The 19,005-nt window shown below is 39.6% G+C and overlaps 1 protein-coding gene across 1 annotated transcript in view; it reads left to right on the forward strand.

The window, feature by feature from the left end:
• The window catches only part of SLC4A8 (solute carrier family 4 member 8), an 85,975-nt gene that overhangs the window by 22,426 nt on the left and 44,544 nt on the right, over positions 1–19,005 (forward strand). Inside the window, exon 2 of the mRNA XM_069491565.1 lies at positions 14,431–14,512. Coding sequence (XP_069347666.1) covers positions 14,431–14,512 — 82 coding nt within the window. The remainder of the gene's footprint in view (positions 1–14,430; positions 14,513–19,005) is intronic.

Below are 19,005 nucleotides of genomic sequence, written 5' to 3' on the forward strand. Positions count from 1 at the left end.
TGATGGGCATTTGGGTTGTTTCCACATCTTTGCTATTGTGAATTGTGCTGCTATAAACATTCGGGTACATGTGTCTTTGTTACAGAATGACCTTTTTTCCTTTGGGTATATGCCCAGTAATGGGATTGCTGGGTCAAATGGCAGGTCTACTTGAATCTGTTTAAGATACCTCCATAATGCTTTCCACAGGGGTTGCACTAGTTTGCAGTCCCACCAGCAGTGTATTAGTGTTCCTGTCTCTCCACACCCATGCCAACATGTGTTGTTTTGGGTTTTTTTGATAAAGGCCATTCTCATTGGAGTTAAGTGATATCTCATTGTGGTTTTGATTTGCATTTCTCTGATGATTAGGGATGTTGAGCATTTTTTCATATGTTTGTTAACCATTCTTATATCTTCTTTCGAGAAGTTTCTATTCGTATCATTTGCCCACTTTTTGATAGGGTTGCTTGATTTTTTTCTTGCTGATTTTCCTGAGTTCTAAATAGATTCTTGTTATCAGTCCTTTATCTGATGTGTAGTATGCAAAAATTTTTTCCCATTCTGTAGGTGGTCTGTTTATTCTCTTGACTGTTTCTTTGGCTGTGCAGAAGCTTTTTAATTTAATCATGTCCCATTCATTTATTTTTGTTGTTGCTGTGATTGCCTTGGGGGTCTTCTTCATAAATTCTTTGCCTAGGCCAATGTCTGTAAGAGTCTTTCCTACATTTTCTTCTAGAATTCTGATTGTATCACGCCTAAGGTTTAAGTCTGTTATCCACCGTGATTTGATTTTTGTGAGAGGTGAAAGCTGTGGGTCCTGTTTCAGTCTTCTACAAGTGGCTAACCAATTCTCCCAGCACCATTTATTGAATAGGGATTCTTGCCCCCAGAGTATATTCTTTCCCGTTTTGTCAAAAATTAGGTGACTATATGAGGATGGTTCAATATTTGGATTTTCTGTTGTGTTCCACTCGTCTGTGTCCCTGCACTTGTGCCAATACCAGGCTGTTTTAAGAACCACGGCCTTGTAGTATAGTTTGAGGTCTGGCAAATTAATACCTCCCATTTTGTTTTTGTTGCTTAAAATTGCTTTTGCTATACGGGGTCTTCTTTGATTCCATACAAAGTGTATAATTATTTTCTCTATGTCTGTAAAGAATGATGTTGGTAATTTAATAGGGATTGCATTGAATCTGTAGATCACTTTGGGTAGTATAGACATTTTAACAATGTTGATTCTTCCGATCCACGAGCATGGTGTATTTTTCCATCTATTTGCAAGTTCTGCTATTTCTTTTCTCAGTGTTTCATAGTTTTCCTTATAGAGGTCCTTTACCTCTTTAGTTAGATATATACCTAGATATTTTATTTTCTTTGTTGCTATTTTGAAGGGTATTGAGTCTTTAATTTGGTTTTCCGATTGACTGTTATTGGCATATATAAATGCCTCTGAAAAAATCCAAACTCTTTATCATGGTCTACCAAGCTTTAACATGATCAGGGCCTTGCCCACCCTCCCAGGACTGCCTCTACTACTCTCTCACTGTGTACCACTTCTCTGGCTTTCTTTCTGTTTCTTTAATTTTTCAAGCTCCTTTATACCTCAGGAGCTTTGTTCTTGTCATTCCCTCTGCCTAGGACACTGTTCCACCCAGGCCTTCTCATGACTCAACTTGAATGGTGCCTCTTCAGAGTGGCTTTTCCTGACCTTTACCACTAATTTTCCTCTTTGATATGTTTCTGTTTTATGTTTCTTAATAGCACATATATTCCATCAGAGTAGAGGAGGGGGGGAAAAAAGTAATAAAAAAGCACATATAACTTATCTGAAGTGTTCTTGTTTTGATTCTAGTTTATTATCTTTTCAGAGGCTTCATGAGAGCAGGAGCCAGGCAGAAAATCTTATCATCTAGCACAGTGCCTGGTATAAAATTGGTACTCAACTGCATGAGTAAATGAACAACTCTCCCATATCCAAAACCAAGGTGCCTCTCCTTAAGGAGCTCATGGTCTAGATAGGATGAGCACAGAGCAACAGATGGCCATTACTTGATTACACAAAAGCTCTCCCTTCTATACTTCTGTACCTTTGCTCAGGTGTTGAAGCTAGAAAATCTTTCCCTTTCTCTCAACCTAGAAAGTTTCATTTTAACCATCAAGGTTTGGCTCCATATCACTCTATCAGAATTCATCACTCAGTTTCCCCTGCTCACAACACCTACCAAGTGCTATCACTTCTCCCACCCACTAACTTATGAAATATGCGTATTCATCTCTGCTGCTCACTTGAGGCTCCCTTTGTTGTTACTGTCTAGTTCACTTTTGTTGAGTACTTGCCACGTGCCAGGCACTGTGCTATGTGTTCTCTGTGCACTATCTCTTTAATGCTCCCTATAATCCTGAGAATTATGGATCTTTTTATCCCCATTTTTCAAATGAGGAAACTGAGATATAGAGAGGTTAAGTAACTCCTAATGAGTGCCAGAGCTGCCTGTGGCTCTGCCAAATCCAAGGCTGCCTTTCTCCAAAGGATGTGCTTTTAATCACTGAATTACTGCAGGTGTTTCTTTGACATCTTGATCAGTGCCTGGCTCTGAGCGAGCACTTAATTAAGTGTTTGGGAAGATAGGAGTGGGAAGAGACTGGAATGAGGGAGACCAGCTAGGAGGCTGTTGGTATAATTTAGGATAAGTTCATGAAGGCCTCCATTATTTTGATGAGATCTCTGGAAGTGGTTATTGAAATTTTAAGAGTCAATGAGCTCTTAAAGGGTTTAGTAATAGAGTAAGAAGTTCAGAAAGCTTTAGAGAAAGCCTCTACTTTGGACTGGAACTGGGGACATGTTATAGCTTCACAGCTCTCATCAGTACTTTGAGAACCAAACAGAAGGAGGGGTTGGAGCCCTCAGCATTTGAGCCAAGTGGTGCTGGGAACTGAAAGGAAGTCCAGGGAGGGTGGAAGTGGCAAAGGGGGAAGCAAGTGAATTCGGGCAATTACCAAGGCTTTTATGTGGATCAGGCCTGCTCAGAATGGAAAATTTTGCAAAAATCTTCAGAATAACAAGTCCTGGTAAATGGGTGATAATTGAGAAACATGGCCGATGGGAATAGAGTCACACCCCATGTCTTACAGTGGACCTGAAAAAGCTCCAAGACAAGAGTTCCTGGAGGAGGCCTGAATTCTAGTGCCCAGTGACTCTGGCATATGTTGGAGCTCAGTAAATGTTTGCTGAGTGAATGAATTAGTGAATGAATGCTCTGTAGAAAGCAGGTCAACTTTTCTGAGGGTCAAAGTCAGTTTATGATAAGCAGTCAGTAAATATTTGCTCAATGTTATTGAACAAAAGTATCAACCACAGATAGCAATTTCTTCTCTCAGCACATTGCAACATAAAATCCATACCCCTTTATCCTCTCCTCACAACATGCTAGGCGTTCTTTCCATATGTGAGAACTGGGGAACCTGTGGGCATTCTCTTTACCTGGTCATACCAGCTCTGCTTTAGTAGAAGAAATGTGGGCTGACTTGCCAAGTGGAGACTTGAGCAGAGAATTAGGGGCCAATTCAGGCTGCAAATTTACTTCCTTCAAAACCTGTAGATAATCTTAGCTCGTGATTTGCCTTGACAGGGTAGACAGGGCTCACAGGAGTAACCAGGACACAGAAAAGCAATCATGTTTATTCTAAATCTGCTGCTAGGTAACAGCAACAAATCTTAGATAATGGAAAGGTTGGTTGTTACCCATAAGGTAGTGACAAGTTTACTGGTCTTGGTAATCAGAAATTCATAATGTATATATTAGTTTTCTGTTGCTGCCATCACAAATTACCACAAATTTAGTGGCTTAAACAACACAAATTTATCATCTTACAGTTCTGTGGATCAGAAGTCCAACACAGGTCTCACTGGGCTAAAATCAAAGTGTTGGCAGGGCTGTGTTTCTTTCTGGAGGTTCTAGGAGAGAATCTGTTTCCTTGCCTTTTCCATCTTCTAGAAACTGCCTGCTTTCCTTGGCTCATAGTTCCCTTCCTTCATTCCTTCCTCTATTTTCGTAGCCAGAAACATAGCACTTCCTGGATGCTTTTGTCATCACATCTTTCTCTGACTCTACTCTTCTGCCTCTCTCTTCCACTTTTAAGGATCCTTGTTATTACATTGAGATTACATTGTGGTTTACATACTCCAGGATGATCTTATTGTAAGGGAGCTGATTAGCAACCTTACTTCCATCTGTAGCCTTAATCCCCCTTTGCCATGTAAAGTAACATATTCACAAATTCTAGGGATTAGGATGTGCATCTCTTTTTATTTTATTTTATTTATTTATTTTTATTTTTTTTGAGACAGAGTCTCACTCTGTTGCCTGGGCTAGAGTGCTGTGGCATCAGCCTAGCTCACAGCAACCTCAAACTCCCAGGCTCAAGCGATCCTCCTGCCTCAGCCTCCCGAGTAGCTGGGACTGTAGGCATATGCCACCATGCCCAGCTAATTTTTTTCTATATATATTTTTAGTTGTCCAGCTAATTTCTTTCTATTTTTAGTAGAGACAGGGTCTTGCTCTTGCTCAGGCTGGTCTTGAATTCCTGACCTCAAGCAATCCTTCCACCTCGGCCTCCCAGAATGCTAGGATTACAGGCATGAGCCACCACCTGGCCAGGATATGCATCTCGTTAGGGGGCCATTATTTTCCCTATTATAATGTACTAACTAGTAATCTATACTGAACAGGAGTGACTCCAAGTGGGGTTTGATAAAAGAATCACTGAGAAACCAGAGCCATTTTTGGAATTTTAGGCCCCTAGCATGTTGCTGAAGAGTCAGAATGGGAAGCTTATGGATATTCAGGAATTCATGGCCACTGAGAAGAGGAGGTCTGGAACAGCTGCACAAGTCCTCATGGAACCAATTTTCTTGCTATAGGTTGTCTGCATTGAATGAGGAAATAATTGAGTGCATTAGAGAGTTGGGGATCTGTGGGTCAGATTCAGTGATGGGGTCTACAACGGGCCAGAATTCAGAGTCTCTGCTGGATGAAAAAGAAGATGCAAATGAATAAGGAGATGGAGAACTATTGGAGGTCTAGTCAGTAAAGAGGAAGTTTAGAATACAAGGTTCTGGAGCACTGGGATTTAAGAAGGTAATAATGTGGCTCTGGAGCTATTCACACTGTGGACATTAAGCTGTGATTAGGTCATCTGAACTCTCTATAACAACCAGATTCTTTGTTTTTGGCAGTATTACCATATAATGTTAATAAGGAACACAGACAGACTTGACTTGGAGTTCTTCCTATATCACTTAGCTCTTGTGAGATCTTAGCCTTGATTTAGGATTATTCTGAGGATTCAGTGAGGCAATCCATATAAATCACAATGCTAGGCATATAATAAGTGCTCAATAAATATTTGTTCCTAATATTAATTGTATCAACAGTTTGCTCATTAAAAACCCTGAAAGTTGGCCAGGCGCAGTAGCTCATGCCTATAATCCTAGCACTTTGGGTAGCCAAGGTGGGAGGATTGCTTGGGGTCAGGAGTTTGAGATCAGCCTGAGCAAGGGCAAGACCCAATCTCTATAAAAAATGGAAAAATTAGCCAGGTGTAGTGGCACGTGCCTATAGTCCCAGCTACTTGGGAGGCTGAGTCAGGAGGATCACTTGAGCCCGGGAGTTTGAGGTTGCAGTGAGCTATGATTGTATACTTTAGCGGGGCAGCAGAGGGAGACCCTGTCTCAAAAACAAAAAGAAACAAACAAACAAACAAACAAAAAAAAACAAGAAAAGAAAAGAAACCCTGAAAGTCATCTCTATATTTGTTGATTCCAAAATGGTTGGATTTTTTTTGTCTAGGTGGGGATGGAGGTAGGGTGGAGTAGGAAGGCACTATATACAATTTCTGAAAACACTGAATCCTTAGGGAAAAAAATGAAAGGGTTTTTTGAGGTAAAAAGTCTGAGACCTATTGCAGAAAAGGAGGTGGGGTTTAGTTGGGCGGGTGGACCACTACATAGGTGCAGAGTGGAGCAGCAGGGGAAGTGTGTCAGAGAGAAAGCTCCCCACCCTCCCCCTTCCCTGCAGCCTCTGTGGCTGCTTGCAGGAACTGGGGCTGTGATGTAAGACTCAGCTCTCCCCGTGCCTTTTAATTTGTCCATTAACTGTAAGTGAGAATCTGGTCTGCTACTCAGCTATAATTCATTCATTTTTCAAGGCTCATAACTATGCTTTCTCAAGACCTGCCTTGCAATTTCAGTGTTTTAATGTGTATTTAACCCATTTAGTTCTGTTTATCTTATCTAGTCCTTGAGGGTAGGCAGTCAAAATCAATTTACATTTATGTGGTGGGTCATTGTCAGTGAGCTGAGAGGAAATACAGAAAAGAGGATACTTAGAAAAAGGCTTTTTCTCTAATTCAACCTTCTTTTCCTCCATCCCTCTTTCCCTTTTTCTCCTAAGCATATATAATATGTTTCTTATGATTCTAATTTTTTCTGAGTCACAAGCCCCTGTAAGAATCTGATGAAAATTATGAAACCTCTCCCAAGAAAAATGCACATTCACAAATATTCTCACAGATCCTCTGAAGCCCATTCATCCTAGAAATCCATGCACCCCAGGTTGAAAAGTCCTTTTTTCCATAAATAATGATAGTATCAGAGGAAATAATAGCCAACTGGTGAGGAATCTGCAGCAAGCACAGACCATACAGACCTGATGTTCCTTTCTTTTCATTTTTAATGATTTCAAGCAAATTCTGTATAAATTTCAAGCACATACCAAAGTAGAGAGATTTGCATAATGAATCATCATGTACCCATGACTTGGCTTCAACAATGAACACACCATCTTGTTTCATCTATGTCTCCATCCATTCTCCAAATCTCGCACATCAGTAAAAATTTCATTGTGTATCACTAAAGATTAAGGACTGTTTTTAAAATGAAATAACTGCCATATTACAGGATTATTATTGTGCTTAAAAAGTAACAGCAATTCATTAATATAATCAAATATTCATTTAGTTTAAATTTCTGTGCCTTGTAATTCTTTTTTTTTAATACTTGGTTTATTTGAACCAGTATCCAAACAAGGTCTACATATTCACATTCAAGCCTGACCTTTTGAATGCTTTGGCTAATGGTTATTGACAGTGGCTCTGTTTTCTTTGGCAAGACAAAGTGGAGGAACAATTAGTCAATGAATTTAGGCTGTGGTTAACCAATAGAAATTAAGGAAACTACAAATAACAAGTCAATTTCTCAACCTGAAATTTTCAGATGATTAACCTTTCTTTTGATATTTTGCTTTTATAAATCTTGGAGTCAAGAAATCAATCTTCTCTTCCTTCTGCCCTCCCTCTCTTCTTTTAGATTCCCACTGTGTTTTGTGCTGTGTCAGGTGTCTGTGGACAGTACTAAGTACTGTAATCCTCTGGATATTAAAAACTAGGGAGGAAGCCAACAGGAATAATTATTCATATATACAATTTTCATATATATGGTTTTATGAGAAAATATATAATCAAATATCAAAGAGGTCATAAAACTAAAAAATATTCATTGACATTTATTAGGTACTTACCATATGCTGTACGTTGTACTGGGTGCTAGATACATAGAGGTGAACATAAGACACAGTATCCATGCTCCTGGAACTTACAGGAGCACAAGTTACAGTGGCAAGCTACTGTAATGGACGCTGGGAAAACAAGGATGAAAAATACCTGGTTCTTGCTGTCAGGGAATTCATGATCCAAAAGGTAAGCTAGGTAAACAAATACCACATGAGTCCAAAATACAGCTAAGTTTTTTCTGCTTAAAAATTATTCCTCAGAAAGGACTTTATGTGACAGTCTTAACAACTTAGCTGGAAGTGAAAACTGATATTCCTTGGGAAATTGTGTTAATTCACTCAAAGCATCCATGGTGACAAGAAGACACTGATGTTAAAGGTGCATTTGAAGATTTTGCATACCATTATGTCATAAAATGTGAAAAAAGTAAATTTATAAATTAATATTTTATATATGTAATTTTTCAGTTTCATCTCTAAATATTTTAGTATCTATATCTAAAAGATAAGGATTCTTGAAAAAGAAGCATAGTATCACCTAAAGAGAAAATGGTTTCTTTAATATTATAAAAGTTCTAGTCAGTATTCAAATTTCCAATTGTCTCATAAGTCACATTTTTAACTTTTTAAATATTTGATTTTTTACAGGTTTATGTTCACAGTAAAATTGAGAGGAAGATGCAGAGATTTTCCATATATCTCCCACCCCGACACATGCCTAACTTCCCCCATTATCAACATCCCCCACCAATTTGCTATAATTGATGAACCTACATTCATATATCATTATCACCCCAAATCCATATTTTACATTAGGGTTCACTCTTGGTGGTGGACAGTTTTGTGGGTTTGAACAAATGTATAATGATGTGTATACACCATTATAGTATCACACAGGTATTTTCACTGCCCTAAAATTCTTTGTGCTCTGCCTATTCATCCTTCCCTACCCCTGACCCCTGGTAACCACTGATCTTCTTACTGTCTCCATAATTTTGCCTTTTCTAGAATGTCACATAGTTGGAATTATATAGTATGTAGCCTTTTCAGATTGGCTTCTTTCACTTAGTAATATATATTTCAATTTCCTCTATGTCTTTTCATGGCTTGATAGCTCATTTCTTTTTAGCACTAAATAATATTCTATTGTCTGCATGTACCATAGTTTAGCCATCCACCTACTGAAGCACATCTTGGTTGCTTCCACGTTTGCCAATTAGGAATAAGGCTTCTGTAAACATCTGTGTTCAGGTTTTTGTGTGGACATAAGTTTTCAATCCTTCTGAGTAAATACCTGAGGAGCACAATTGCTGGATCATATGATAAGAATATGTTTATTTTTGTAAGAAACTGTCATTTGCATTCTCACAAGCAGAGAATGAGAGTCCCTGTTGTTTCACATCCCCTCTAGTATTTGGTGGTGTTGGTGTCCTGCATTTTGGCCATCCTAATAGGTATGTAGGTAATGTTTTTTTAAGCTTTCAGTTTGTTTGAATCAGGATCCAAATAAAGTCTATACATTGAGATTGATTCATTGTCTCTTCTAACCCAGCTCTAATTCCTTTAAGTAGAAAATGGTATTTTAAGAGACCATAATCTAAGTGCTCATGACACTCATTGCTACTGGTTCATCATCTTATCTAGGCCTTTTGAGAGGACAGAATCTGGATTTTGCTGACTATTCCCATCGTGTTGTTTTTCATGAAACTCTGTTTTACTGTATTTTCGGTAAGTTAGTATTTGGATTTAGAGACTTGATCAGATTCAGGGACAGTTTATTTGGTAAGATTACCTCATGGGTGGTGGTATGTATGGCCTCCCATTAGGAGGTATATAATGTCTGGTTCTCTCTCTTTTGTGATGTTAGCAGCTGTTGAAAATCAGTGCAATCCATTAAAGATTACAAAATAGTGATGTTCTATCGTTCCTTTTTTTTTTTTAATCATTCCTTTTTCATTTATTCTCTTCCATAATGAGAAACTTTTCTCATCTAATCTATGGTACCACTCTATGGTACAATTTGTATAGGAAAGCTCCAAATTATTTACCAGTTTTCAAAATAACAAGTTGGTTTATTAGCATTATCCTTCAATGGTGACCAATTAGTTAATTTTTAAAGTGACATGGTGAGCTCATGGATCTTCATATATTTGATATATTCAGTCTGTGGCAGGTATTTTGATGCTCAAATTGGCCTAGTTTTGTCAAGGGTCGACTTTAAGTTGGCTTCTGAGTCCTTTTTACACAACCCTAGTTGTCTTTGAGTGCTTCCTTACTGTTTGATATGACATTTAGACTCATCTAGTACATTTCCTGCTGAGACCTGTGACCAGGCATTTCTCCGAGGAGCTCCAATTCCTTTTATTAGAAAAAGGTATTTGAGGCCGGGCGTGGTGGCTCACGCCTGTAATCCTAGCACTCTGGGAGGCTGAGGCGGGTGGATTGCTCGAGGCCAGGAGTTCGAGACCAGCCTGAGCAAGAGTGAGACCCCGTCTCTACTAAAAATAGAAAGACATTATATGGACAACTAAAAATCTATATAGAAAAAATTAGCCGGGCATAGTGGCGCATGCTTGTAGTCCCAGCTACTCGGGAGGCTGAGGCAGTAGGATCGCTTAAGCCAAGGAGTCTGAGGTTGCTGTGAGCTAAGCTGACGCCATGGCACTCACTCTAGCCTGGGCAACAAAGTGAGACTCTGTCTCAACAAAAAAAAAAAAAAAAAAGAAAAAGGTATTTGAAGAGACCACAATCTAGGTGCTAATGATACTCATTGCTACTGATTAATCATTTTTTTAGGCCTTTTGAGTGGGCAGAGCTAGAAAATATAAAATTTATAAATTTAAAAACATTTAAAAATAAAAATACATCAGATAGTCTTGTTGGTACTTCCAATTCAAATTCAGGACTACATGGTTTTTACTTACCTTTTATCTTGATAATACAACTATATCTCCTTTCTCCTCTGTTGAGAATCCCAGTTCTCAGTCATATTGGGAATGACAGAATAAGTTCACATAGCTACTCATTTGTTTTATCTCACAATACACAATGGCCTCAGAATACCAGTACCAACCCTGTAATCAACAATATAATTAAATAGAAGTTTAAGATCTTTTAAAATTCTTTTTTTCTTAAGAGTATATGCCACTAAGGATGTTTGTTTTAATGTTACTTGGAATAATTTCTCTTGGAATAGTTATCCCATCAATTTGGCCTTTGCTTTCATTTCGTTTTTGATTTTTGGAAATTGCTTTTTTTTTCATACATACCATGGAATATTAAGGGAACTGCTTTTTAAATTTTTTAATAAAATTATGTGAATTATTTGAAAAATAAGGTATATTCAAAGAAGTCTAGCTTCTTTCCTTGTCTCTTCTATCCTATTCCCTCCTTCTTCTATAGGTAACTATTTTTTAAAAGTTTTTTTGTGGCTTATTCTTCTTTTATTTTATTTTATTTATTTATTTTTTTTGAGACAGAGTCTTGCTCTGTTGCTTGGGTTAGAGTGCCATGGCATCAGCCTACCTGACAGCAACCTCAAACTCCTGGGCTTAAGGGATCCTCCTGCCTCAGCCTCCCGAGTAGCTGGGACTACAGGCGCACACCACAACACCCAGCTAATTTTTAAAATATTTTTAGTAGAGATGGGGTCTAGCTCTTGCTCAGGCTGGTCTTGAACTCCTGGCTCAAGCAACCTTCCCGCCTCAACCTCCCAGAGTGCTAGGATTACAGGCATGAGCCACCATGCCCGGCCCCTTTATTTGTTTTTAAATATAAGCAGATACCTATATTCCAACACCTCTTCTTAGATAGATAAAAGGTAAAAAATGATACCATTTTTTTCCTCCTTGCTTTTTAAACTTAATATCTTGGAGATTTTTCCATGATAGTGATAATATGTAATTTTAAATACAGCTATAAAGCTAAATTAATAACTAAAACATCCTAAGTAGACATTCAACTATTTTATTTACTTCCCTAAAAGTTTGTTTATTCAAATTGGCCTCAAAAACTTTTTTCGAATCTTCTCATTGGGAAAATGGATTGCCTTATGTTCAAGATTGTCTTACTTGGGGGCATAGATAATAACTACAAAATAATAACATTAGAATAGTAAGCTAGAAATTTGAACAGAATCTGGAAGGAAAGTGAGGATTTAGTTTGCTCTAGAGAGTTTGGGGAAAGGGCCTGTTGGATGACCAGATGACCAGACAGTATGAGCAAAGGCATGAAGGTCGAAAATTGTGTAGTGCCCTTGGGATCAGTCAGCCTGGCTGGAGTTGCAGGTTTTAGAAGGGAAATAGATTGGCAAGGAAATCAGCTAAGTTTTTTTTGAGATCATTCAGGGTCTTGTTTTTAAAATTTACAAATAATAATTGTACATATTGATGAGGTACCTAGTAATAGTTCTATACATAAAATGTATACTGATCAAATCAGGGTAATTGGCATATCCATCATTTCAAACATTTATCATTAGTTTGTGTTGGGAACATTCAATATCCTCCTTCTAGTTATTTGAAACTATATAATATTAATATATTATTGTTAACTATAGTCATCCTACATAGACTAGAACTTACTCCTCTTATCTAGCTGTAATTTTGTATCCTTTTTAACAAATCTCTCCCTTTCCCTTCCTCTTCCCTTCTTAGCCTCTAGTATCCTCTGTTCTATTTTTTTTCTTCTATGAGATCAGCTTTTTTTAGCTTCCACATATGAGTGAGAACATGTGGTGTTCCTGGCTTATTTCACTTAACATAATGTCCTCCAGGTCCATCCATGTTGCCATGAATGACAGGATATCATTCTTTTTTATGGCCGAATAGTATTCCATTGTGTATGTATACCACACTTTCCTTATCCATTCATTTGTTGGACATCTAGGTTGATTCCGTATCTTGGCTATTGTGAATAGTGCTGCAATAAACATGGAGGTGAAGATGTCTCTTTAACATACTGATTTCCTTTCCTTTGGATAAATTCCCAGTAGCGGGAGTGCAGGATCATATGGTAGTTCTATTTGTAGTTTTTTGAGGAACTTCCATACTGTTCTTCATAGTGGCTGTACTAGCTTACATTCCCACCGACAGCATATGAGAGTTCCCTTTTCTCTATATCCTTGCCAGCATTTTTGTGTGTGTGTGTCTTTTTGATAATGGCCTACTAACTGGGGTGAAATGATACATCATGGTAGTTTTGATTTGCATTTCCCTGATGGTTAGTGACGTTGAGCATTTTTTCACATGTTTTTTGGCCATTTGTATGTCTTCTGTTAAGGAATATATATTCATTCTCTCAACAAAGATTTATTGAGTGCCTACTGTGTGAAAAGTCTGTGCTGGTATACAGTAGTGAGGAAGACAGATACTGTCCCTCCCTCAAGGAGCAGAAAGAGAGACATTACTAAGGAGAACAGCAGTGTGCTATGAAGGTATATAAATGGCGGGGGGGTGGGTGTGGGGGTTGCCTAGCTTAGTTTGGAAGTGAGGGGGTAGTTAGGGAAGGATTCCAAGGAAGTGCATTTAGGCTGAGATCTAAGAGATGCTGAATAAGTATTAGCTACTGGTAGTGAGGATGGGAGTGTCAGGGAGAGAATGTTTCCAGGAAGGGAGAGCAGCACTCAGTAAAGAAGGTGGGTGTGGTTCCAAAACTGATAAAGTGCCATTATGACTTAAAGCTGTGGTCCCCAAGCCCCGGGCAGCAGACCAGACCGGTATCAGTCCGTGGCCTGTTAGGGACTGGGCGCAGATCTCCTCAGCGCCACCCCAGCCCCTCCTGTCGTCGTCATCGTCGTCATCGGTGGAAAACTGTCTTCCATGAAACTGAGGAAGGGAGGGGTCGCACAGCAGGAGGTGAGCGGCGGAGGGCGAGGGAGCAAGGGAAGCTTCTTCTGTATTTACAGCTGCTCCCCATCACTTGTATCACTGCTTGAGCTCCCCACCCCTGCTTGTCTTCCATGAAACCGGTCCCTGGGGACGGATGAAGGGCTGGAGAGTGTGGGGTAGAGTGGATGACAGATGAGATGAATTTTTAGAGAAATTGCAAAGGAGGACTTGATAAGAAAAGGGAACTAACTCCCTGAAGGTATATGGTAGGCCCTCAATACATGTGGAATAAGTAAATTTATATAAGTTTGAAATTTCAGATGTGGGCTAAGAAATGATGGTGCCATGGCAGGAATAAATAAATGGGCACAGGGTGCGAATTTTGGAAGGAAGGTTAGTTTAGTTTTAGACGCATGGATCGTGAGCTACGGCATTCCAGTGGCTTATCAAGTACTGAGCCGCACTTTCAGGCTGCTGTTGAAAGTGTAAGACTCAAGCTAGGGAAACAAAAAGGGTAGACAGCTCTTCCTTGGGAATTAGGTTAGAAGAAGAAAATGAGCCTAAGGGTGAGACAGAGGAGACCTGATAAGAGGAGGAGCAGGATGGAGAATTTTAAGACAACATAGTAAACAGGCTCAAATGCTGCAAAGAGGTTGAGGAGGCTAATTTACACCAAATGAAACCACCTGTTTGACAACACGTGCAAAACACCAACATGTTATACAGAGGTATAGGTGGAGTGGGTGCGTGGAAAAGGCATGGGATCTGCACTCAGAAGACCTGGGCTCAGTCCAAGCTCTGCATGTTACCACACTTGTGACCTCGAGCCATAATTACTTAATGTTCTCCAAGTCTCAGGTTACTCATTTATAAAATGGAAAGAAAATGGCTGCCATACTTGCATCTAAAAGGTATTGTGAGATTCAAATGTAAAATTATATGTAAATCATTGTGTTTTCCCCCCAAAAGCGTCTGGCATACACAAGGTATTTAGGTGAGTGTTTGCATGAATGTATGTGTGTTACTATCACTACTTGTTTGTGTTTAAACAGAGACCAGATGAAGAAGCTGTGGTGGATCAGGGTGGGACCAGTACAATTCTCAACATTCACTATGAGAAAGAAGAGTTGGAAGGTAAGAACTGCCGTTCTGTGCGATCCGGGAAACTGGTGAGAAGCAGCCTGGTGTGGGAAGACCTGGCTCTGTCATCAGGAGACCTGAATTTGAGTTGTAACTCTTTCTCACTAGCTGTAAGACCTTGGGGAAAAATAATTTTCCTTAGCCTCAGTTTCCTCATCTGATAAATAAAAGTAGGGGTAATGATATTCCTACCTAACAGGGGTATCATTAGCATCTCATTAATAGCATGCGAGACAGTGCTTTGAGCACTGCCAAGTCCAATATAAATATTAACAAATAACTTGTTCCTTGAGAATGTGAAGTACTCAGTTCAGTTCATTGGTTCTTGAAAACTGCCGGAAATATATACAAAATTTCAAAAGAAAATAAAATACAAATAGTTTTAAAAACTCAGTTTGGCTATAAAACCCTGTTTTTACCCCATTTCCTATATTTGCTCTAACTATACCCATTTCTGCCTGGTATTCCCATCTAAACAAGAAAACGGAGCCTGTGACATACTCCTAAGAGTTCACAACACAAAGTTATACAAAATCCCAACTGGAGTGGAAGGAAGGAAGAGGCATTTTTGTTGACCTGCTCTGTCTAGTTGACCTTGTTAAGGCTCTTCTTCCTTTCTTTGCTCCCCACACGACATGTGTGGTGTCCTGCTTTCCTTTTTCCCCAGGGCCTAGTTGGAGCGTTAGCAGTTGGACGCACACCTGGCCATGGTTTCCTGATTACTGGTGATGCTCAGTTCTATTAGAGGAAGGCTTAAGTCCAGTATAGCTTTAATGAGAAGCCACATTTGGATTAAAAGCCTTTGTGAAATCTCTGCAGCATCCCCTGCGATGTTGAGGCTATGATACAGCAACTTTCTGATGCCTGAGACAGCATGTGAAATGTTCTCTGTGTACTGCTTGTTCCAGTGACGGTTTTTTCATCAAAGTTGTACCCCCAGAGAAAACTTGTCCTTTGGATGGGGAGAACGGAAGCTGTAGAGGCTGACTCAGCCTTTGGGTCTGTTACCATGAGAATTTATGTGGGTGGCTCGGTGGAGGTCAGTGGTGGTTGAGGATATCAAGGTCAAGTTTTCCAGGTTATTTTGACCAGATGGAAGAAGAGCTAATGTGGGTTTCAGCAATTGGGAAAGAGTGGGAGAAGGAAAGGGTGTGGAGTGGGAGGCTAACATTTGTTGAATGCCCCTTGTGTGTTAGGCATTAGATTAGGTACTTTATACAAGTTGTCTTTTCATCTTTATAGCACTCTAGGCAGGTAGGTATTATTATCCCTATTTTACATGTGGGGAAACAGCTCAGGGTCATATAACTTAATAGCCGGTGAGGCTGGGATAGAATCCTGCTTTTTTCGTTCTGCCATACTGCTTGCAAGGGAGGACAGTATCCAGCATTTACCACCCAACTTTAATATCTTGCTTCATAATACAAACATTTTTATATTCTGCTTCTTCTTCTGTCTGGATAATCCTGTGGTCTCTCTGTCCTTTCGTGGTACCTCAGGGGCATGTTGTTATCAGTTTAGTTATCATCCAGCAAGCACCCACTTGACCTTTGCCCTCAGCAAGGAGGTAACCATTTATGAACACCCTTGTCTAATTGGGAGTAGAAAAATAAACCTGGGCAAGCTCTCTTGAATCCTGAGGTCTGGTTCCATCCACAAGGTCAGCTGAGTAATTGGCAGCAAGAGCAACTCCTCCAGATGACATCATCTGTTTTTATGCTTGCTCTACTTTGCTGTAAAAGAAAGCTGCCTATGATGATGGCATTGCTAGGGCATAGTGTGTTGGGAAATGGTCCTTTATACACAGACTTTTCTGAAAACTAGAATCTTGTTTATGTTAGCACTTTTTAAAAAAGCACTACAGGCAAATGAGGGACAAATGGTGCCTACTCCTCAGGCCTGTTGTGGTTGTAGAGCAACTGTGGAGAAGAGAAGAGGGAACTGAGATTTGCTGTAGGCTTGGCTGTGCTGTGGGTTCCACCCAGACTACTCTGAAGAGCAGCCTTAGCACTCAGTGAGGCTGTACTCAGTGTGGTGTTGCCTCTTGAAGGTATCGAATAAAGTCAGTCCCATTTTGATGGAAGACAGAAGTAAACTGTGTTCTAATTCAATATGCATGCCATGATACAAGGTTCTGTGCCTGCAGAAAAGTCTCCGGGTCTTCCTTACCTTTTATTCCATACTTTCTACCCACATGACCTTTTTACCCATTCCCTTACCCCATTTGCAGAACTATTTCTGAGATTTAGTCTCTGGACAATGTAAGAAGCTTTGTAAATGTGAGCCTTTTTGTGTAATTTAATTCTATCAGCAAGAGAAGGTACATTAAACCATGATGTTGCTTTTTTTGTATGTATGGGAAGAGTCAAAAATAAACATTAGAGTAGCTTCCCAAAGATAAACTCAAGAAGAGCAAGAGTTTATGATGTATTTCAGTGGACTCTCCTGGTCCCAGAGGAACACGGGGCAGTAGCTTTAGTTAGAGGAATGGCTCTTTCAATTTTTTCTGACAGATCATTTATTCCTGATTAACTACTAGATTTATGATTTTTGGAGTAAGTTTAATGCCTTCTAATAAGTTTTTAACAGAGGTAAGAGCTATTTGATCATGTTTGAAACTTAAAAAACAGGCTTGCATCTGCTTCACATGTTAGATTCCCTGCTGTGGTTATTGACTTTGAGTCAACCTGTAGCCCAGAGAAGCAGAACACCCTATTGTATGTGCTAATGAGCTCTGTGTGAGTGCTTGGCAAACAGTGTGCATGTACAGTATTGGATGTTGACAGGCCCAATCTCCATCTGCAGGGTGGGTTACACCTATGGTTTTTGTCCTGCTCCACAAGATTCAGTGCCAGTTCACTAATGATTGTTCTCTGTATGTGTATACATACATATTTTAAATATATACACTAAAATTATATATTTCCCATAAGTTTTACTAAATTAGAATACTTTATTTGCACACAGCCCCAAAAGACTAGGTTTGATGCTGACTGGAAGAAAGAATGGGGAATTAGATGGGAAGAAATGGGGTTTGGATGGGTGGTAGGTAGATGAGGTGGGCAAAGACTGTAGGTAGGAGAGCAGTTGAATGGCCAGCAGAGTGACCACAGGATTAGTTTAGTGAAGTCACTGGACTACCAGAGTCCAGTTAGATGGATTGGATTTTATTGGTGCTATATTCATCTCCTAGTATTTATTCATTTATCATCTTTTCTGCTAATTTCACTCAGAAAATCCAAATCCCTGCTTCAGAATCCCCAGCCTAAAAACTGATACCTAATTTTCTGACAGCCACTTCATCCTTCTTAGCTCTGACTCCCTGCTGAGCTTGTTTTCATTTCCACCTGTCTCTCTGGTATCTTCAAAAGGTGGGTGCTATGATTGGCTAATGTTTGTGAGATTTGATTGTTCCAAAAAGACTTCTTAGAGAAGGAAGTCATCTTTCTCTAAGATTTAAGCTTTGCCCTCCTTCCTGCAGAATCATCAAAGGCATCTGAAGGATGTCTTCCTCATTATGCCTGAGAGCTGCCTAGTGGGAATTTAGATATCAAGCAAACCCATACGTTATTCACTTAATACACATTTACTGAGCCCATTCTATTGTTTCTTTCTGTAGCAATAGGTAAGGATAGTGAGAAAAATTGAGCCATCATATGTTCTCCAAAGAATGACCTAGCCTGAACCTTTCTTAGGTCTTGAACATTAGAACCTGGGAAGTCACTTGGTCCAACCCTCTTGTTTTACTTTAATAGTGACAGTAAGTTAACCAATAAAATGAGATCTAATAACACAGGTTCTAATACCCAATCACTGCCTCTTCAATTTCTCCCTTACAATTAAATAATACTAGTAATATACCAGTGTGACCCCAGTGGAAGAATTTGAAATGTGCTCAAGGAGAAGTAGAGGCTCTAGCCTGGCAAGTAATCCTCTGGGGGTTTTCAGGGAAGAGGAAACCCGTGGTTGGGATGGTTCTATTGAAAGACTGAAAGTCACCCCTCACTGGGGCTGTTCTTAACCTAAGTCTAGCTATACCTAGATGCACCAGATTTTACAGCACCCAGGTCACTATTTAGGGGCCAATTGAAGTGGTTGCCTAGGATCTAATTATACTCTTCATAGCCTATGAATTTTGCCTGATCTGCCCTTGCCTATCTTTCTGCCCTCTTCCATCTCCTTTCCTTCCCTTTTCCTCCTTGCTCTGGCCCTATTGGCCATCCTTTTGCCTTGAAACCAGCCCCTCATATTCCCACATTAGGGCCTGTGCACTTGATCTTCCCTCTCCTTGGAATACTCTTCTCCCAGGTTTTCTCATGTCTTCTTCTCTTCACTCAGATGTCCCCTCTAATCATCTTAGCTCAAGTCTCCCTTCTCCACCCTACCCCTACCCCAGGCACTTGAGCACTTTACCTTATTTGGTTCATAGTAATTATTGATATTTAAAATAATATTTTTTTGTTTTCATGATGTCTGTCTCCCCCAAC

The sequence above is a fragment of the Eulemur rufifrons genome, chromosome 16, assembly GCF_041146395.1.
Source record: "Eulemur rufifrons isolate Redbay chromosome 16, OSU_ERuf_1, whole genome shotgun sequence".
Lineage (NCBI taxonomy): Eukaryota > Metazoa > Chordata > Mammalia > Primates > Lemuridae > Eulemur > Eulemur rufifrons.